Source organism: Mirounga leonina, unplaced genomic scaffold (assembly GCF_011800145.1).
Source record: "Mirounga leonina isolate KUSES-001 unplaced genomic scaffold, KU_Mleo_1.0 Mir_125, whole genome shotgun sequence".
Classification (NCBI taxonomy): Eukaryota; Metazoa; Chordata; class Mammalia; order Carnivora; family Phocidae; genus Mirounga; species Mirounga leonina.
In genome coordinates this window covers 41730266-41749531 of record NW_023270305.1, presented here as the reverse complement: position 1 = coordinate 41749531, position 19266 = coordinate 41730266, and the positions used below count along the sequence as shown (strand labels likewise).

General features: G+C 36.7%; 1 protein-coding gene across 3 annotated transcripts in view; it reads left to right on the top strand.

Annotated features, from left to right (window-relative positions):
- The window catches only part of ALMS1 (ALMS1 centrosome and basal body associated protein), a 213235-nt gene that overhangs the window by 152361 nt on the left and 41608 nt on the right, over positions 1 to 19266 (top strand). For all 3 annotated transcript variants that reach the window (XR_004678529.1, XM_035001297.1, XM_035001296.1), the window contains 3 exons: positions 1850 to 2020; positions 4888 to 5025; positions 8649 to 8819. Coding sequence is in view for 2 of the 3 variants with exons in the window: in XM_035001297.1 (XP_034857188.1) it covers positions 1850 to 2020; positions 4888 to 5025; positions 8649 to 8819 (480 nt within the window). In the remaining variant the exon portion in view is untranslated. The remainder of the gene's footprint in view (positions 1 to 1849; positions 2021 to 4887; positions 5026 to 8648; positions 8820 to 19266) is intronic.

The window sequence follows — 19266 nt, the reverse complement described above, 5'->3', positions numbered from 1 at the left end:
CTACATATATTGCATTCCCTGTATATATTCATTCCAAAGCATATAAAACCAAAGTTTGGTTGTTTTGTTTTGTTTTTCTTAAGGTGACAAAAGCTTCAGTTCATGTTCTTTTTCTCTTCAACCCCAAAGTATTAAAGCTCTTATTGTGTTCCTGGCAAATACTATACTAGGTGCTACGTTTACAGAGGCAAAATAAACATGGTCCCAAGTTTATGGAGTATGTGGAATGTTGTTACAGAGAGTAAACAAATAGACCACAAATAAATACATAATTACAAATGATAAGTGTTAAGAAAATAAAGTAGAACTGGATGAGAATAATAAGAGTACCCAGTTTAGTTTTAGGAGCTCCTGAAGGCCTTTTCAAGAAAAAAACTTTAGAGATGAGGTCTATAGGATAAAGATGGGTTAGGTAGGCAAAGAGTAGAGAATGACAAAATGGGCAGAGCTCCTGAAACAGGAAAGTGCTTGATGCATTTGACAAATGAGAATGCAGTGTGAAAAGCAGCTGAGAAAAAGCCCAATTTAATCTGTACATATGACCGAGCAGGCTTAGGATCCTTGCAGTCTGTCCTAAAAAATCCTTCATGACTTACTTACATTTGCACTGTACTAATGAGACTGATACTCAGCTCTTATTGCCATATATATTTTAGGTGCTCAGAAATGTTCTTCACCTCTTTTTTATGGCATGGATAAACTTCTCTTATCAGTGGACATAGGAATATTGAAATGTTTTTTAAAAGAAAATAAAATTACTTTGCAATCTTGTATTTCTTTATCACATAAGATTTTCCTTTCAGTGTTTTATATCTTGTATTATTGTCAGATTAATCTTCCTAAAACATAGCTGATTACATTTTCCCTTCACTAAAATTTTCTGCAAACTCTGCTTTTTATTTTTTTTATTTTTTATTTATTTTATTATGTTAGTCACCATACAGTACATCATTAGTTTTTGATGTAGTGTCCCCTCATTCATTGTTTGCTTATAACACCCAGTGCTCCATGCAGTACGTGCCCTCCTTAGTGTTACATTTCATGTACAATAAAATTTGTACTCTTTAGCTTAGCTTGGGATTCCATGCTCTGCTGAATTTTGCCCTGAACAGTTATTTTTTATATTTCCCACCGCTTTCTTTAATGTATTCTATGATCTGGCTTGACCACAGAGTGACTGCTGTTCTTACATACTTTTTGCTTTCCTGCCTCCTTGTCTTTGCTCATGCTTCACCTCTGCCTAAAATGTCTTTCTTCCTTCTTCTGCATATTTCAAAAAGCCTGCTTATTTTCCGAGTTACAGTCTGTATTCTCCTTTCTTTGAAAACCTTCCTGAACTGGAAATTCTTTCTTCTGAACTGATACTCTATATATTTTCTGTCATTTGCTTCTCTACCATGTATTGTTGCAATTTATTGTACATGTCTGACAGCTTCAATTTGAGTGACATCGCCTTCTGATCACATTACAACACTCCTATTGCAGTACCTTTTTAAATGGACCTTGAGAGCTTGTTTGGAGGTTCTAGCAGGGGAGCGCAGCTACTTGTATACCCTTGACCAAAGAACGGTCCTCCTCTATCGGGGAAGGTTGTCCTCTTCTACCGAGCGCGCAGCTTCGGGAGGGATGCACATGGAGCGGTGAGGGAGGAAGGGGACACCCGCCTAGCCAGCCAGATCAGCCGAATCAACCCTGGCGATCAATGGGGTGACAGATGTTGCAGCCAGATCGCCCTCACGTCCTGCAGTGCCTTTTTAATAGAAGCAGTTTAACAGGTAAATTTTTTTGTCTTTCTTCAACTTCATGTCTACATTTGTGTTAATTGTACTACTTTCCCACTTTTCTGTAGGATCCAATGATGCCATTGCTCCAGACTTCCCGGCGGAGGTGCTAGGCACGAGGGATGATGACCTACCAGTCACTGATAACATTAAACATAAAGAGGGGATCTACAGTAAGAGGGTGGTGGCTAAGCCAACCTTGCCAATGGGGGGAAAACCCCCTCAGAAAGATAATGCAGGTAACTGAATTGGCTTTGTATATTTTATGGCCTTTTTTTTTTCCCCCAGGTTATCCTAAATGAGAATATTGTCCAGTCTTTATCTTATTTCTGGTATTATACAAACTTTTCTATTAGCTGTTTTATTGGGTATAAACAAGAAGGTAAAATAGTTACAAAATCTTTTAAAATGCTTCACAGATTTCTTAAACCTATTAATTTTATTTTCACTATGGGAAATAAAATATACTGCAACTTTTGAAGTGAAATATTATCTAATCGGGTATGTTTTAGAAACATAGGAAATCTGGATTAAAGTTGCTTCATGAATTTATCTAATGGTACAAACTAGTATTTTCATAGATTGGATTTTGCAAGAAAGTATATGGCTCACATAGTGTTCTAAAGTTTCTTTTCATTTTGCTGCCAACATTTAAAAATAAGATTTTTAAAATTTTTAAATTTTAAAAATAAGAATATCTGGTTACACTCAGCTTGCATTCCCCCATGGCAGTAATCACCTGCCCCTGATGCTTGGCTGTTCCCTGCAGAGAAGATGTACATTCTCGTGTTTGCTTCAAGTCCCCTCACTTCTCAGAGCCAGTCTGCTTCATTTGTCCACCTTATCTGTCTCGCCACTGTGGGTATTTGAGTTTTCAACCCTATCCCCAGATATAGGCCCCACTCTTTTATGAAACTTTTTAATCTTTAAAGACCTACTTGATTTTTTTCCTCTGCATCCCTGACATTATACTTCCCTAGTTGATACATGGTTGTATTTATTAAATGGAGACTCCAGTGGCCACTGAAAATTCTACATGTATAATTCCCTGTGTTGCTTTATTCCATTTACTGTTTTTAATCCTGTGCATAGCTATTAGCTAAATAGGTACTGCTGATCCCAGGGCAATTTTTAAACATAGTATAGCTCTATGTTCTAGTCTGGGTGCATACTGTTGATTAATACATGCAATAAAGTAAAAAAATTCAGAAACATCCTTGAAATTGATAAACTCTAAATTCAGCATAAAGGTTGCTACCCTAAAGACAGAGAATGGCATCTCTGAGGTTTTACACAGGGAATCATATCTGTAATGTTTTATTTCTTAAACTCTTTGGTAGACACATTATGTCTTTACTAATCTCTATCGCTTTTCTGATTTCTTTGTTGAAAAATATTCATACTTAGTGATGAGCTGAACCTCTTTTTGACCCATTGTAAAAACATAACCATTATTGTTATCCTAGTTGTTTTATTGGTGATTTTTAATATATTTAGTAACATATTTTACACTTGAGTTTTCTCATATAATAAGAAAGAAAAGAGCTGATTTAAAAAAAAAAAAACAATAGGGGCGCCTGGGGGACTCAGTCGTTAAGCGTCTGCCTTCAGCTCAGGTTGTGATCCCAGGGTCCTGGGTTGAGCCCCGCATCGGGCTCTCAGCTCCGCAGAAAGCCTGCTTCTCCCTCTCCCACTCCCCCTGCTTGTGTTCCCTCTCTCGCTGTCTCTCTCTCTGTCAAATAAATAAATAAAATCTTTAAAAAAAAATAAGACAAAAAAAAAACAATAAGGTAGATAAATCTTTAGCAAGTATGACCAAGAAAAACAGAAAGAAAATAGAAAATATTAAGCCATTTTAAAAGGGTATAATTTCAGGAGGTTTTTAAAAATCGTAAGAGTACTATATATAAAATCTAGATGGTACAGATACTTTTCTAGGATGATGTGAAATATCAAAATTGGCTCAATACGTGACAAAAACTTTGAATAAACCTAAGAACTCAAAAGAGTTGTTCAAATCCACTTTTATACTTTGAAAAAGACAATTGATTTTTTTTAACTGTTGTGTCAAACTGGTAAAGAACAGATTTCATTGAAAGTGGTATTTTAGGCTAAAATTAACAAGTTAGGAAACGACAGATGTTGGTGAGGATGTGGAGAAAGGGGAACCCTCCTATACTGTTGGTGGGAATGCAAGCTGGTGCAGCCACTCTGGAAAACAGTATAGAGGTTCCTCAGAAAGTTGAAAATAGAGCTACCCTACGACTCAGCAATTACACTACTGGGTATTTACCCCAAAGACACAAATGTAGTGATCTGAAGGGGCACCTGCACCCCAATGTTTATAGAAGCAATATCCACAATAGCCAAACTATGGAAAGAGCCCAGTTGTCCATCAGTAGATGAATGCATAAGGAAGATGTGGTATATATAGAGAATGGAATATTACTCAGCCATCAAAAAATGAAATCTTGCCATTTGCAACGACGTGGATGGAACTAGATGGTATTATGCTAAGCAAAATAAGTCAATCAGAGAAAGACAATTATCACATGATCTCACTCATATGTGGAATTTAAGAAACAAAACAGAGGATCATAGGGGAAGAGAGGAAAAAATAAAACAAGACAAAACCAGAGAAGGAGATAAACCATAAGAGACTCTTAATCGTAGGAAATAGACTGAGGGTTGCTTGAGGGGGTGGTGGAGGGAGGGTTGGGATAATTGGATGATGGGCATTAAGGAGGGCATGTGATATAATGAGCACTGGATATTATATAATACTGATGAATCACAGGCCTGTACCTCTGAAACCAGTAATACATTCTATGTTAATTAATTGAATTTAAATTTAAAAATAAAGTGGTATTTTATTTAAACCATCATTGTACACAGAAAAATAGGAAAAGCTTTTCAATTTATGTTGTAAACCCACCATAACTGTCACAACTTAAAAGCTGTGATGGGGCTTAGGAGATACTTTTTTTTCTTAATATATAAAGAGGTTTGGGGTTTTGTTTGGACTTTTTTTGGGGGGTGGTTTACTTGCCTTTTGTGTTTATTGTCTTTTCCTTCTCTATGGAATTACATGATGTCATTATTCCAGATGCCCAAGTTCAAGTTTCCATCATTGGGGATGAAGACGTCTCAGATAAAAACCAGAAAAAGGAGATCTACAATAAAAAGGCAGTGACTAAGGCTGCCCAACCTGAAGAAAAAGAATCCTTGCAGAAAACCACTGAAGGTAACTGAACTGGATTATCTGTGTATTATTTTCTTCGGGCCTTCTAAAATGAGTATAAACAGAAAAGTATTCTCTGTTCCCTTACTGTCTTCGACCCTTCTCTGTCTTGCTCATATGTGAAATAGAGTATTAGCTGCAATTTTTTGGTATAGATTGGCAGGTAAAATTAACATTTTTAAAGCTCTTAAGACATTTCTGGACAACTTTGTGACTATAGTACACAAGTTAATCTCATTACCAGAAATTCACATAATGGGGCACCTGGGTGGCTCAGTTGGTTAAGCGACTGCCTTCGGCTCAGGTCATGATCCTGGAGTCCTGGGATCGAGTCCCGCATCGGGCTCCCTGCTCAGCAGGGAGTCCGCTTCTCCCTCTGACCCTCCCCTCTCTCATGCTCTCGCTCTATCTCATTCTCTCTCTCAAATAAATAAATAATCTTTAAAAAAAAAAAAAAGAAATTCACATAATGGACTTTACTGATAAAAAATGCAGTTCCACAAGATGCTCTCTCTTTAATACTATTGTTGTACATAAACCTTTTTCTCTAGAAATTCAGCTTGTTTACTTCTTAAGTACGTATCCAGTTAATTTACTTCAGTGGGATTATGCTGATTAAAAATGACTATAATAGTGTGTTAAAGTTAGGATTTGTTTTGGCTCTGAGAGATAAAAACAAAAACAAAGTAACATTGGCTTAAAGAAGACAGGAAATTATTTCTCTTTCTTGTAAAAATCCAGATGTGGACTCCACTGTATCAAGGAACAAAGCTCTTTCTCTCCTGTTGCTCCAACATTTTTAGCCTCCATTCTCCTGCATTAGCCATCAGTCCTGTATTCTAGCCAGCAGAAAGGAAGAAAGGGAAAGAAAAAAGTATATTCCTTCTTTAAATACTTCTCAAATGTTACGTGTACCATTCCCCTTCCATTCTATTGGCCGGACTTAAGTCACACATTCATACCAAGCTGTGTTGCCAGGAGGCTGGGAAATATAATCTTTATTCTGGTAACCATATGCCCAGTGAAGTCAAGGTTCTAATTTTTTTTTTTTAATACAAAAATCTTCATTTTCGCATGTGAAAGAAAGAATCACATGTTCATTCTGACAGCTTTACCAGGCTTGGCCATCCAGTAGGTAACACACACCCTTAGTTACTTGGAAGGTTATAGCATGGCTCTTTAAGTGATCAAGTTGGAGCAAAGTGGTCACTGTCCCCCCAGTTGAACCCCAGCTTCATCTTCCACAAGGACACCTTACTCAGAAGAAGCTGTGGGGTGGCTGCAATTGAACCTTGTCTTCAGATTATGAAACCAGTGAAGTCAGCAGGAGTCTTGTGGCTTCTTTCATTTCAGATTGTCATGTTTACTGAAGTGAAACTTTCTGAGTAGGGAGACCGGAGTACTACCTGCTCAGTAAAACAAACAAACAAGAAAACAACTCTGTAGTGCTCTGGATTGCAGGCAGGCAGCAGTAAGATAAATGTCAGTAGTCTGTTCCTGACAGATTATACAGCAGCCCTGGCTCAGGGATTTCTCTCCCTGCAAGGTTTTGTTGTTGTTGTTGTTTTTAAGATTTTATTTTTTTAAGGCATCTCTATACCCAGTGTGCAGCTGGAACTTACAACCTTGAGATCAAGAGTCACATGCTCTACCAACTGAGCCAGCCAGGCACCCCTCCCTACAAGGTTCCTAAGATTGAAAGATTCTCTGGCTTAATGTCTCCATGAATAACTCTCTTTGAATGACAGTAAGACAGGGCATTTGCCAGTCCTGTTATAGAAGAGTAGCAGTCCTCTGCTCATCAGACTGACTGTTTGTGACGTTCTCCATAGACAGATCCAAGGGGTGCCCGTTCTAGAATTAGGTAAACTAGTAGCATCATAGAAGTAACCATACAGTCTGAAAATATTTGGATGTCTAAGGTGGGATTCGATTTCTGCCTCTCTTCTCAGCTGATCCTTACCTCTTATTTTCTCCAGTTGAGTTTTAAGTAATACTTTAAGAGCTAGGATACACTTGCTTTGTTTTTCTCTCCCCAAATAAACATTATCAAAATTTCTTTTACCCAGCAGGCCACCAAATCAAAATCTTCCCAAAGCCCATTGTTTTTTATTGTTGTTGTTGTTGTTTAGATTCTTCATTTTACTGTTTTGACATGAGTTCCTTTTTCAGAATTATTTCCAAGGGCTGATAGCTAGGGCTGCTCTTGGGGGTATTATTCAGGGACCTAGGGATAGGACTAGGGACACTGGTTGCCTGTAGTTGCTTCTGTTTCAGATTCTGAACTAGTTAATGACTGGAAACGAGCTTTTGTGCTCCTGAAGGAATGCACTTGGAGGAATTTGAAGGACACAAGATCCCCTCAACCTGTCCACTCTATTGTCAGGGTTTTATTTTAGAGGAAAGGAAAATGGATTTCAGAGGACAGCTGGTAGTCTCTGCCAGTATTATAAATAGAAACATTTTGGAGCATAATTAGCCACTTCTCTTTTTTTGTGTATTGCTTATTCTCATAAGTTATGTTATATTCTGGGCAACATTTCAAAATTTTACCCCCCTTTTTTTCTGTTGCTTAATGAATGTTCTAGTAACAGATCCTGTTAATCTCACAATCAGAAAGTTTTTATTGCCCTTAAGAATAAAATCTAGGGCGCCTGGGTGGCTCAGTCGTTAAGCATCTGCCTTCGGCTCAGGTCATGATCCCAGGGTCCTGGGATCGAGTCCCACATCGGGCTCCCTCCTCGAGGGGAAGCCTGCTTCTCCCTCTCCCACTCCTGCTGCTTGTGTTCCTGCTCTTGCTATCTCTGTCTCTGTCAAATAAATAAATAAAATCTTAAAAAAAAAAAAAAAAGAATAAAATCTAAACTCTTTTAGTACAGTCTTTCAGAATAGTAAAATCAGCTCCCAAACAACTTTTTAGATACCTCTTTTCCTTATAAATTCTATATTCAAATAAACAATATACTTGCTCTATTTCTTAGATGTTCAGTTGCTTTCCTGACTTTCTTGTTTTCATATGTAGTTACCTTTGCCTAAAATACCTTTCTCTTTCTGAATCAGTGTGTATCCCAGGTTAGCTATCTTCTAACACCCAAATCAGTTGTTATTTTACTCTAGAATTCTTTCATGATCCTCCTAGCTAGAAGTAGTTTCTCCCTTTTTGAGTACATACATTTCTTACTCTTATGCAGTAATTCTTTTATTTTGTATGACATCTGTTTATGTATATCTTTTATTTATTTTAGAGAGAGAGAGAGAGAGAGAGTGCATGCACATGAGATTGGGGGAGGGACAGAGGGAGGGAATCTTTAAGCAGACTCCCCTGCTGAGCACGGAGCCTGATGGCAGGGCTCAGTCCCACGACCCTGAGATCATGACCTGAGCCGAAATCAAGAGTTGGATGCTTAACCAACCATGCCTGAGCCACCCAGGCACCCCATGTTTTTGTATATTTTTTAACTCCAGTATGGATTAATAGTTTCTAAACACATTTCTAAATGGTCTTTTTATTTTTTTTCTTCAATATCAGTAATAGTGCCTTTCACATATTAGATGCTTGAGAGGTATTTTAAAATATTTTTTTGTCAACTTCTTGTCTGGATACTGTGTTAATTTACCTCTCTTAGGTTCCAGTGGTGCTGCTGATGCAGAGCACTCAGCTCGACTACAAGACCTAAAGACTGAAAGTCTACCAGACACTAAAGCCATTAAACAGAAAGAGGAGATCCATAGTAAGAGGACAGTTCCTAAGGAATCCTGGACAAAAGAAAAAGAATCCTTGCAGATAGATATTGCAGGTAATGGGATTGGGGCAGGGGGATGAGGTGGGGAGTACAAGGGGAGTGACAGAGAGTGAGAAAGAGACAAGGCCTGTGTTTGTGTGTTTCCATTTTATTCTTCTTTTTTTTGAGATTTATTTATTTGAGAGAGAGAAAGCATGAGCAGTGGGAGGGGCAGAGGGAGAGGGAGAGAGAGAATCCTCAAGCAGATTCCCCACTGAGCGTGGAGCCCAATGTGGGGCTCAATCCCAGAACCCTGAGATCATGACCCACGCCAAAATCAAGAGTCGGATACTCAACTGACTGATCCACCCAGGTGCTCCCCATTTTATTCTGATAATAACATTGCCTCACAATTTAAATAGAGATCCATTTTTCTTTTTCTTCTTTTTTTTCTTTCTCATGCAAATCACTTCATTATGTAAAATAATTATTACCTCTGGGAAAAGATACTGTGAACTTAGAAACAGGATTACAAATAAATACCTAAGGCTGATAATAATAGAAATATCATGTCTCAGTACTGAAACAGGGGAAAGCCTAAAATCTGAAGGCATTGCAGAAGACCGTGATAAAGACAGACAGAGCCTCAATACAAACTTTTAAAAAATAATAGTAAAAGCCAAGTAAAAGGCCATGTTTACCCATGGCCCCCTATTTCTAACGTAAAAGAACATATAGAACATAAGTCATTACTACCTAGCTGTCAGACTTTACCTCTAGAGGAAGATAGAACATACCTAGATAAGGAAAGAAAGAAGTCAAAGAGCTGATCTATCCATATTGTATTTTGAAAATAGCCCAGATGCAGATGCTCACATCAAGATCAATAGATAAAATAAGATATATGATTATAAGATATATAAGATATATGATATATAAGATATAAGATATGTAAAATAAGATATATGATTATAAGATAAATGATTTTCCACAAGGTACCAAGACTACACAGTGGAGAAAGTACACTTCAACAAATGGTGTTAGAAAACTGGATATCCACATGCAAAGGAATGAAGTTGAACCCTTACTTTTTACCATACACAAAAATTAACTCAAAATGGATCAAAGATCCAAATATAAGAGCTAAATTAAAAAACTTTTAGAAGAAAACAAGGGAAAAGCTTCATGACATTTGATTTGGCAAAGATTTCTTGGATATGACACAGAAGCACAGGCAACAAAAGCAAAAATAAATTATACTACTCAGTTAAAAAACTGCATTAAAAGACACAACCGGGTGAAAAGACAGCCTAGGGAATGGGGAGAAAATATTTGCAAATCATGGTAATTGGTTAATATCCAGACTATACATGGAACTATTATAATTCAACAACAAAGAAACCCAATTTAAAAATGGGCAAAGTACTTGAATAGACAGTTTTCCTAAGAAGATATATGACTAGCCAACAAGCATATTAAAAAATGCTTGAAATCACTAATCACCAGAGAAATGGAAATCACAAACCACAATGAGATACCACTCCACACCCATTAGGATGTTAACAAAAAGAACAGAAAGTAACTATTGTCCCAGCAATGCAGAGAAATTGGAACCCTTGTGCACTGTTGGTGTGAATATAAAATGTTGCAGCCATTATGGAAAATAGTATCAAGGTTCCCCCAAAGAATTAGAAATAGAATTACCATGATTCAGCAATCCCACATCTGGGTATATATCCAAAATAATTCAAAGCAACATCTCAGAGATATCTGCATACTTATGTTCATCACAGTATTACTTACAATTAATCAAGTTATGGAAACAACCCATGTATCCATCAACAGATGAATGGATAAAGAAAATGTGGTACTGGGGCGCCTGGGTGGCTCAGTTGGTTAAGGGTCTGCCTTCGGCTCAGGTCATGATCCCAGGGTCCTGGGATCGAGTCCCGCATCAGGCTCCCTGCTCAGAGGAGAGCCTGCTCCACCCTCTCCCTCTGCTGCTCCCCTTACTTATTTGCACTCTCTCTCTATCAAACAAATAAATAAAATCTTAAAAAAATTAATTAAAAAAAAAAGAAAATGTGGTACCTACATCCAATAGAATATTATCTAACCTTAAAAATGAAGGCAGTCCTATCACATGCTACAACATAGATGAACTCACGGACATTGTGCTCAGTGAAATAAGCCAGTCACAAAAGGACGATACTGTATATTTCACATATGTGAAGTATCTAAAGTAGTCCGAATTACAGAAACATAATATAGAAAAGTATTTGCACAGGGCTGGTAGAAAGGGTGGAGGCAGAATTGGTGTTTAATGGATATGGTGTTTAATGTTGCAAGATGAAGTTCTAGAGTTCTGTGGCACAACAATGTGAATATACTTAACACTACTGAACTGTATACTTAAAAATGGTTAGATGGTAAATTTAATGTTGTATGTTTTTTACCACAATAAAAAAAAATGTATAAGATGAAAAAACAAAATTGCAACTCTGCAGTGAGTAGCATAGGAGACATAGTTTGGAAAAGAAAGGTGGGACTACAATCTGTAAAAGCATGTTCTAGAAAACAAATTTTTTCCTAAATGTTTTAAACTATGAATAATTATAGAAGACATGAAATGTATTAAATAAAGTTTAGATAATAACAAGAGGTAAAGAGATTCAGGGGATCAGAGAACAAAATGAAGGAAAAGAATTGTAACAGAAAAAGGAGATGAAAGCCATTAGAAAAAATAATTTGAAGAATGACAGTGGAGATCTAACACAGTGATAACTGTTAGTGTCTCTAAAGAAGATAGCAAAAAATAATAACATAAATAAGGAAAACTGAACCTGCAATTTAAAAGGACCTACCCCAGTCCTAGGGGAAAATTTGTATGTACTAATCAACACCCAGACATATGTTGGTGGTAGTACTGAACTTTAAAGAAAAAGAGCACATTGTACAGGCATCCACACAGAAAAAGCAAGGCAAAAAAACAAAAAAATCAGCAAGGAGACAGGCAGAAGAAAGGCAGGCTAAAAGAAGTATAAGTGAGCTATTTTCATCTTTGAAGTTGGTAAATCAAGAAATACATGTGTAAGTTGTAGTATTTAAAATTATAAGTTATTTCTAAAAGAATTAAACTATAAAATGTCTAAAATATTTAGAAAAATGGTAGGAGTAACAGGAGAGTAAAAGGAAGGGAAATGAAAAAAGTAGATTTGTAACAAAAGAAAAAATACCGGGTGCCTGGGTGGCTCAGTCAGATAAGCGTCTGCCTTCCGTTCAGGTCCTGATGCCAGGGACCTGGGATCAGGCCTCAAATCTGGCTCCCTGCTCAGTGGAGAATCTGCTCCCTCTTCCCCTCCCCCTGCTCGTTCTCCCTCTCTCTCTCTCTCAAATAAATAAATAAAATCTGAAAAGGAAAAAATACATAAAATAGAGAATGGAAAACATATAAGACTATATAAACATTGGCGTGCTTGGGCAGCTCAGTCGGTTAAGCCTCCGACCCTTGATCTCAGCTCAGGGCTTGATCTCACAGTTGAGAATCTGAGCCGCACATTGGGCTCCCCGCTGGGTGTGGAGCCTGCTAGAAAGAAAAAATAAAACAAAACAACACTACATATATTTATGGAATAAATTCATCAATTAAAAAATAAAACTCAGGTTAAAAAACAAACTCAGTTCCATGCTATATAGCAGACACCTTAAAAACAAAGTGACTCAGAATGGTTTCCTTTTAGAAAACTAGAGACATATCAGAAAGAAATTTGGAAAAATGATATTAATATAGACACCCAAAGTGTTGTAGGAATCAAGGAGGAATATTTTTATACTGATTTGCAATCCACAATGAGGCTATAACACATACGTCTTCAACCATGAATTAGCATAAAAATATATATAAAATGAAAATGAAAACATTCTTAAGTGGGGAGAGGGAACTTTGCTTTGGGATGGGAGGAATGCAGAACAGACTATAAACTAACAAAACTCTAGAGAACCTTCAAGGAGAAATGGACAATACAGAATAATAGTAGAGAGGTTGAATACCCATGCTTATGTCATGAGAGATCATAGAAATGAAATTTTTTATAAAAAGCTAGTTAAAAATATATCTGGGAATACAAGTAATGAGGGTGATCTAATAGATATGTATAAATGTTTGTATGCTTTAAAAAATCTTTATATAAAACTTTTAAGATGCCCATAGAACATTTCTAAAGAGCTTTATTGATATATAATGCACATACTATACAATTCACCCGTTTAAAGTGTACAATTCAGTGGTTTTTACCCTATTCATAGGTATGTGCAGCCATCAACACAGTTGATTTTTGAATGTTTTCATCACCTCAAAAACAAACCTTCTACCCTTAGCTATTACCCCTCCTACCCCCTCATCACTGTCCCCTGATCTCCTTTGTCTCTATAGATTTCTCTATTCTGGACCTTAATACAATAATTAATTAATATGGAATCATATAAAATGTAGACTTTTGTGACTGGCTTCTTTTAACTCAGCATGATGTTTTCAGGTTCATATAAGTTATAACACATATCAATATTTTATTCATTTTAATGACTAAATAATATTCCATTGTATGTATATGCCACATTTTATCCATTTGCCCATAAAATGGACATTTGGGTTGTTTCTACCTTTTGACTATGATAAATAATGATTCCATATAAATATTCATATACAAGTTTTTGTGTGGACATATGTTTTCATTTCTCTTGGGTATATACCTAGGAGTAGAATTGCTGGGTTATACGATACCTTTCAATTTAAGCATTCAAGGGGCGCCTGGGTGGCTCAGTCGGTTAAGCGGCTGCCTTTGGCTCAGGTCATGATCCCAGGGTCCTGGGATCGAGCCCCGCATCGGGCTCCCTGCTCAGCAGAGAGCCTGCTTCTCCCTTTCCCTCTGCCTACCGCTCTGCCTACTTGTGCTATCTCTCTGTCAAATAAATAAATTAAAAAAAAAAATCTTAAAAAAAAAATTTAATCATTCTAGGAACTCTCAGACTGTTTGCCAAAGTTGCTGCATTATTTTACATTCGCACTAGCAGTATATGAGGATTCCAGGGTCTCAACAACCTCAGTAACATGTCTTATTATCTGACTTTCTCAAAGATTGATTTATTTATCTGAGAGAGAGAGAGCAAGTGTGGGGAGGAAGGGCAGAGGGAGAGGGAAAGAAAATCTCAAGCTGAGCACGGAGCCTGACGCGGGGCTTGATCCCACGACCCTGAGACAAAACCAAGAGTTGATGCTTAACTGACTGTGCCACCCAAGTGCCCCCTGACTTTTTGATTGTACCTATTCTAGTGGGTATCAACTGGTATCTCATTTTGCTCTTGATTTGCATTTCCCTCATGACTAATGATGTTGAACATCTTTTTGTGTGCTTATTGGTCAATTGTACATCTTCCTTTGAGAAATACCTATTCAGAACCTGGCGTGGTTTTTATTTGAGTTATTATACTATATACTACATATATATATATAGTATATAGTATATACTATATATATATAGTATATGTATTTATTTACTATATATAATATATATATTTATTATAAAGTTGTTACTATTTATATATATTAGATACTATATATAGTATATATATGTATAGTATATAATATATATACTATAATTAATAGAGTTGTCTTTTTATTGAGTTCTAATAGTTATTTATGTATTCTAGATACATTTTTTCTATCAAAACCTATCTATCTATCTATCATTAGTTTCCACTCTGATCTTTATAATTTCCTTCCTTCTGTTTGCTTAAGTTTTAGTATGCTCTTTTTCTAATGCTTAAGGTGGAAGTTTAGGGTTTTTATCTGAGATCTTTCTGCTTTATTGTTATAGGCATTTACAACCATAAATTTTCTTCTTAAGATTTAGCTGTATCTGGGGCGCCTGGGTGGCTCAGTTGGTTAAGTGTCCAACTCTTGGTTTCTGTTCAGGTCGAGACCTAGGGGTCATGGGATCAAGCCCTGCATCAGACTCCTTTCTCAGATTTTATTTATTTGTCAGAGAGAGAGCACAAGCAGGGGGAGTGGCAGGCAGAAGCAGGCTCCCTGCTGAGCGAGGAGCCTGATGTAGGATTCGATCCCAGGACCCGGGGATCATGACCTGAGCTGAAGGCAGAGGCTTAACCCACTGAACCACCCAGGCATCCCTCAGAACTATCTTCTAACACTTATCAGAGTTGACATGACAGTTAAGCATCTTCAGGTCCCAAAAATAAGAGTGAAAGCAGGAACCCACCATAGAGATAATTAAGCACTAAAGCAGACTGTCACCTTAAGGGTTTCAGCTGAATTCTGTAGATCTGGGATTTTCTTTCTTTCTTTCTTTCTTTTTTTTTCTCTTATTTTGTGATGAGCAGCAAAGCAGTTTATTGAGTGATAGTAAAGTTTACAAAGCGCCCAAAGAGGGAGGGGACCCGAGAGGGTTGCCCTGGGATTTATTTTTAATGTCTACATGAAGTTGGGAACAAAATACAGAACTAAGGGCACACCCATAGTGAAAAAGTCCTGCTTGGGTTTCCAGTAGGCTGCAATCTAAGTAATAGGATAAATAAGAAATAAACACATCCGTGCAAAAGAATAAAGAAAGGAAATTCGCCTGTCTCAACCTTGGTAATGAGTTTGGGGAAAGAAGGCAGTGGCAAATTTATCCTGAAATTTATAACTACAGACCAACTCTCACAGGGGTTTATAGTTGTGAATTTTGCACTGGTACAATCTATTAGTGCAGTGAACTACATGTTATCTGAAAATTCTCCAGGCCAGAATTTTATTTAAAATAGCTGTAGTGGGGCACCTAGCTGGCTCAGTCAGTTAGGCGTCTGCCTTCGGCTCAGGTCATGGTCCCAGGGTCCTGGGATTGAGCCCCACATTGGGCTCCCCGCTCTGCGGGAAGCCTGCTTCTCCCTCTCCCACTCCCCCTGCTTGTGTTCCCTCTCTCACTGTCTCTCTCTGTCAAATAAATAAATAAAATCTTTAAAACAAAATAAATAAATTAAATAAAATAGCTGTAGCTTGGTAGTGCCAACTCCTATGCCTGAAGGCTGAAGCAGATGCACATCTCTCTAAAGAAATTTCAAGTGAGACCTCAAAATATTCCCCCAAATACCAAACTCGTAGGCACCATGAGTGAAAAGGCATAAAAAATAAAAAGGAGAAATGAGACCCACAAAGACATATTTTCAGGGCTCCTGGGAAAAATGGCTGATTCTATGGTTGGATCAAGAAATATAGATGAGCCAGAAGCATCTTGTAGTGCTGAAAGTAAAGAGAAAACCTTACAATGATAAGTATGTTAAAGGGACACAAGGGCCAAGTAAAAGGGCTCCCAGTGACCAAAGTTACAGCAAGTTGAGCAATATAGTAGTATTGAATTATAACCAAAGTGTAAATATCCATGAGTCCATATTGATATAAATAAATGATTAAATAAATTAATGGGAGCAAATAGACAATTCTGTGCAGAATTCCAAATGTATGAGTATGTATAGAGTATATAGACACTCTACCCTTAAGGAGACAGAGCATAACTCCTTACTCTTTAAGAGTAGATTGCTCGTAGTAACTTCCTTCTAAAGAGTTTAGTATAGGAAGGGGAAAGAGAGTGAGTTTATAGTAAAGAACGCTGACGGGAACCTCAGCCAGGTAGTCAAAGTTAACACCAACAGTGATAAGTCATGCTGATGGTATCTATCCTTAATATGTGATGAGAATGGCACTTTAAAGTCTTCCTCCCCAAAACCTATAATGCCAGTCTAGTGAGAAAAACATCAAAAACCCAAATGAACATTCTACAAAATATTTGATCAGTACTTCTCAGAACTGTCAGGACCATGGGAAACCTGGGTGGCTCCGTCGGTTAAGTGGCTGCCTTCAGTTCAGGTCATAATCCCAGGGTCCTGGGATTGAGTCCTGCATTGGGCTCCTTGCTCAGCAGGGAGCCTGCTTGTACTCCCTCTCATTCGTTCTCTCATGCACACTCTCTAGCAAATAAGTAAATAAAATCTTAAAAAAAAAAAAAGGAAGAAACTGTCAGGGTCATGAAAAACAAGAAAAATCTGGGGGAACTGTCACAGACCAGAATAACCTAAGGAGATATGATAACTAAATGTAATGCAGTATTTCTGTATGGGATCCTGGAACACAAAAGAATATAGGTATAAACTAAGGAAATCAGATAGAGTGTAGACTTTGGTTAATAATAATGCATCTTTATTGGTTCATTAAGTGTAATGTACTATATTGATGTAAGGTGTTAATAATAGAAGAAACTGGGAATGAAGTATAGGAAAGTATTTGTACTATCTTCACAGTTTTTCTGAGACTAAACTATTCTAAATCAAAAGGTTTATTTGAAAAAACTCATGCATAAAACAACTCATGCATGTTGTGATGAACACTGGGTGTTATACACAACTAATGAATCATTGAACACTACATCTAAAACTAATGATGTACTATATGTTGGCTAACTAAACATAATAAAAAATAATATAAATAAAAAATTCATGCAATCATACTGATTTTAAAACAGATAGATAAGATTCATTGATTAGATAGATAAGAAAAGGGGAGGCTCCTCTTTATAGTACAATGCCAACTAAACATAGGAGGGAAAATAGAGTTGGAAAATCTCCATACTCTAACCCTCATAGTAATAATAGATTTAAGCAAGAATCATCAGTGGATGATAAAACCAGTGAGTGAAAATTTATGGGGGAGAAGGATATTTATTCAGCCTCAAAATATCCCACAGTATCTTCCCACATTGCTCATTAATCTCAAAGGGGAAAAAGTTAACCTTTACAGTAGAGAACTTCGGACATCAAAATTAACATCCACCAGTAATAGGACACGCTGAAGTTAAGTACTTCACATGTGATGTACTTAGGAGGACACATTACTCCTATAGAACTGTTCAAAATGCGTAACATGAATCACAGTGAAACTTACAGAAACTCAAATTGAAGGACATTCTACAAATAACTGGTCTGTCCTCTTTAAATATGTAGGTGTCATGAAGGACAAAAGCTGAGAAACTATTCTAGGTTAAAGGATACTAAAGAGACATGGCAGCTAAACGTAGTCATGATCCTAGATTGGACTCTAGCCCAAGGGGAAAAATTACTACAAAGGACAGTTTGGGGAAAATTGCTGAAATTTGAACATAAACTTCACAGTAGTATCATGTCAATGTTAAATTAGATGTGTTTGATAATGGTATGTAAGAGACTACCTTTCTTTCTAGGGTATACATCCTATAGTATGTGAAAAGGCAGAGTGAATAAGACATGATGCTTATAACTTATTCCCTGGTGGTTCAGATAAAATATTAATAATATATGTACATATATGTTTATGGTTGTGAAAGATAAAGCCACTGTAGCAAAATGTTAGTAATTGGTGAATCTAAGAGAAATATATGTAGGTTCATTATACTATTTTGCAGCTTTTTGGTAGGATTGGAATTTTTTTATTTTTACAAAATAAAGTTCCTCTTTACCAGAAAGAGTCTGAAAAAAGATGATGGAGATGGTGTAGGGTTTAGCCATACAAGGTATTAAACTGAACTATAGAACAGTAATAGTTAAAAGGATGCTATTGGGGCAAGAGACTGAGAGTGGGCTCATTAATGGAAATAAACTTAAAAACAGCGAGAATCTACTCTATGATAAAAGTGCCATTTCACATCAGTTTGGAATAGATGGATTATTCAACAAATCATGCCAAGATGCTTACGTAGCATTTAGGGACGTGAAGTACAGACTTAAGTTGGAGTCCTACCTTCTTTTACCAAAATTCATATATATCAGAGATGTAAGTGTTTAAGTGCATGAGATCATAAAAGTTCTAGATGAAGGTAGGGATTATTATTAATAAGGTGAGGTGACAAAATCTAAAAGTCATAAAGGTAAGGATTTGATAAATTTGTCTACCTTTTTAAATTTAAGTTTCTGTATGGTGAAAAAAATACCATATGCAAAGTCAATTTATAAGTGGAAAGTAGGAAAACAATTTTAAACTGATATTGAGAAAAGGGAGCTAATTTTCTTAATATGCAAAGAACTTTTTATAAATCAAAGACAGTCTAACAGAAAAACAATCAAAGGACATGAGCAGGAATTTTATGGTAAAAGAAATACAAATGGCCATTAAAGATATGAAATAATACTTAGAAAGAAAATACTTTTCTTTAAGCCCTTTAGTACAGATGAAAAAATTTGATGCCAATAAAAAGTATTGTTGGGGTATGGGGAAACGTACATACATTTTCATAATACTATTGTTAGAAGTCCAAATTTATGGCAAATTTTTCGAGGAGTAGGGCAGTTTGGCAATATCTAACTGTTGTGACTTTATTAAATTAACATTTGTTAAGTAGAGCTCTGGGATGTCCAATGGCTCAACAAAAGAGCACAGGGAAATTGAATTAGAGAAGTTTATTACTCACAGGTCCTGGAGGAGGTACATGGCATGCTTTGGGGG